Source organism: Asparagus officinalis, chromosome 10, assembly GCF_001876935.1.
Source record: "Asparagus officinalis chromosome 10, Aspof.V1, whole genome shotgun sequence".
Lineage (NCBI taxonomy): Eukaryota > Viridiplantae > Streptophyta > Magnoliopsida > Asparagales > Asparagaceae > Asparagus > Asparagus officinalis.
The window spans coordinates 11,689,289-11,692,365 of record NC_033803.1 but is presented as its reverse complement, the minus strand read 5'-3'; the positions used below and the strand labels follow the sequence as shown (position 1 = coordinate 11,692,365).

The 3,077-nt window shown below is 35.3% G+C and overlaps 1 protein-coding gene across 1 annotated transcript in view; it reads left to right on the top strand.

Moving 5' to 3' along the window:
• The window catches only part of LOC109826051 (5'-3' exonuclease), a 7,791-nt gene continuing 6,374 nt past the window's right edge, over positions 1,661-3,077 (top strand). Inside the window, exons 1-2 of the mRNA XM_020392998.1 lie at positions 1,661-1,952; positions 2,042-2,188. Of these exons, the coding sequence (XP_020248587.1) occupies positions 1,728-1,952; positions 2,042-2,188 (372 nt within the window). The 5' untranslated portion in view covers positions 1,661-1,727. The remainder of the gene's footprint in view (positions 1,953-2,041; positions 2,189-3,077) is intronic.

The following is a 3,077-nucleotide window of genomic DNA, read 5'->3' as shown; positions in this document are numbered from 1 at the left end:
CTAGCCAGTTCATGGATTAGGCCCGACTTGACCCACGCTCACCCCTAGGGTAAAAGATAATTATGCACTTAGCCCCTTTGTGTTGATTATACCAAAATATAGATTTTTTGCATATAAATCCTAATATTCACTATATATCTATATCCGTAATTATATCCTATCAGTTGTAGATATTTGGTAGTCTAGTGCTGTGACGGATACAAATATATCATCAGGTAAGGAATTTGTTTAATTTAATTGCACTTAAATCTACTTTTCTATACTTATAGGCGGATTCAAAGAATCAATATTCATGCTACAGTAACTATTGTGCCATGAAGAGTAAATCGACCCCCAGTCCATCTGCTGCAGCAAATTACTGTACCATAAACAGTAAATCAAATCTCCCACTATATATTTTTAAAGTTAATGTTGATGCTACAGTATTTTTTCTGTATCATAAACAGTAAAAAAATCAAATGTATTAAAAAGTATATCATCCTCTAAGTATAAAGGAGCAGATATGATTTCTAAATCAAATATATTAAAACTTAAATCCACCTTTAAGTATAGATGAGTAGATATAATTTCTAATTTTAAACATACAATAATCAAATTAAATGTATTAAAACTTAGAGAGAGATAAGTTCAAAATGCAATACTTAAAAAAATAGGGGGCCTTGCGCACACTAGTACCTTACAATTTCTCCTACTTCGCTCTTGTATACTCTCATTTGTTTTAAGAAGCACTTACTTACCCTAAAAGTTTTTAAAACTTACACATAAAAAAACTACTTAAATGCCCTCAGTTATGCAAACACGAGTCTCCCCTCTAAAATTATTCAGCAATACTTAGATACTAATTTCTGAACTTCTTAACACTTTATTTTTTGTTGAAGTTACTATTAATCGTAGTACAATTCTATATTAAATCTATCTTAATTCTATTTTAAAATAGTATTCAATATTCTTAACAATAAACTAGGCAAATAGTAGGAGGTAAAAATATTCTAAAATTAGCATGTGAATATCACATGATAATTTTTTTAGGGGAAAACTCTTGCGTATACATAACAGAGGGTATTTAGGGGTTGCTTGGTTTACTATAAAAATAAATTACAGCAAATGTTGCATGCAACATTTGTTATAAGAAATCAACTTCAAATTCGCTAGTTGGATATCAGCAATTATATTATCATAAAATGTATTTCCAATGCAAATTCAACGTCTGGTTGAAAAGAAATTTGTGTAAAAGCTATATAATTTTACCATATAAGAAAACTTGGGTGGAGATGATTTTCCTGTTTTGATTTTAAAATATTTTTCGATGAGGTGTGATTATTCTAATCTTTAACTTCACTTTCTAAAGCATGCAGCTTTTGCTCCACCAAATTGGTCATAGCAGTTGCAATAAGCTTTTCCTACAAAATGCAAGTTCATTTACATTTGCCAATTACAAAGTTGCAAACCAAACATACATGTACAAATCGTGCTGCTCTGTTTACTCTTACAACTCTATTTTCCATCCAACCAAACGGTCTCAAAGTTTTAGAACTTAAGGTAAGTTTTAAAAACTTCAAGATATAAAAGCGCTGCCAAAAACAAATGAGGGTATATAAATGCAACATAGGGGAAACCATAGGGTATTTAAGTGCAATTAAACCCTCTTTTTCTAGCACCCCCTGGGTAGAAGCGAAGAAGCCAACAGCCGCTTCCATTGTTTGTGAGAGTGAAAGCATCGGAACGAGATGATGCTGGGAGCGTTATCAGCAAAACCCTCCCTTTCTCCAAACCCCAATCCCTCCTCCTCTCATCGCCATTCCATCAAACACCCCGCGAGCAAACATCGCCGAGTATTTTTCCTCGACGTCAACCCCATCTGCTACAGTGGGCCCCACCCCAGCCTCCCCTCCTTTGCCCGCTGGCTCTCCCTCTTCTTCTCCGACGTCTCCCTCGTCGACCCCGTCATCGCCGTGAGTGGATCCTTTGATTTGCCCTAATTTCATTTGTTTGTGTTGTTTTTTTGATGGGTTTTAGGGGTTTTCTTGGTTTTTTTTTTCAGGTTTTGGATGGGGAACGAGGGAATGAGTACAGGAGGAAGCTGCTGCCTTCGTATAAAGCGCACCGGAGGAAGAAGGTGGAGGGCTTGAGGCAGTCGAGCGAATCGAGGCTCGAGGTCGTCGGAGTTCTTCGCGAGTGCAATGTGCCGGTGAGCTGCGGTCTTTTTTGCTTGTTTGGTTAATTTTCGGATTGATCATGTCTTTTTTTTTGCTGTAGCAAAAATGATAATGTTACGAAGAGATTTGGGATATACACTAAAATAAGAAGAGAGAGAACAAAGTGTAATGGTTTAATCGTGTACAACAAACTACGATGAGAAGTTATAAGATTATATAGTCAATAAACAATTGAGATGGTTATGTACAACAAATTAGTAAGCACACAAATCAAGAAAAGTTTATAAGATTATAGCTAATGAGTCAAAGAGGACTTTGGGTAGATCAAAAGAACTTGGTTAAAAGCAATTTAGAAGGATATGATAATAGTCAACTTAATAGAGAGAGAGATGACCCGTAATAGAACTAAATGGAAAAATATGATTCTCGTACCATCGTCCCATCCTCCAAATTTTGGGATAAAGCAGCAGCAGCAGTAGTAGTAGTAGTTGTTGTTATGTCGTTTCCGTTTGCTTGTGAAAGGAGAAATTTAGTCATTATGATCATTACTACCTAAGCATTGTCTAGAAAAAAATAGGGTTATTGTGGAGCAATGCTTCATGAAAGTTTTGACAAAGTTTTGTTATGGGCTATCAGCAGATGCCAAAATTATCTTACCTTTTGCCAATTTTTTGTCAAACAACACTATGATCAAGAGAGGAGTGTCAATAACCTAAATGCTTTAGTGCAGTTGGTTTCTTCAAAAATTTCTAAACCTAGGAAAAGGTTTAGGACCTTGTTTTGTGCCAAGACTAGCAAGTGCCAGTGCTTAACACCTCCCAGCTCTTGTCAAATACCTAAAAATGAAGAAGAGCAAGTCTTGCTTGTTTTTTTTTTAATCAAGGGAAATCTTAGCGTTATATGAAAAGATTTATGATGCTT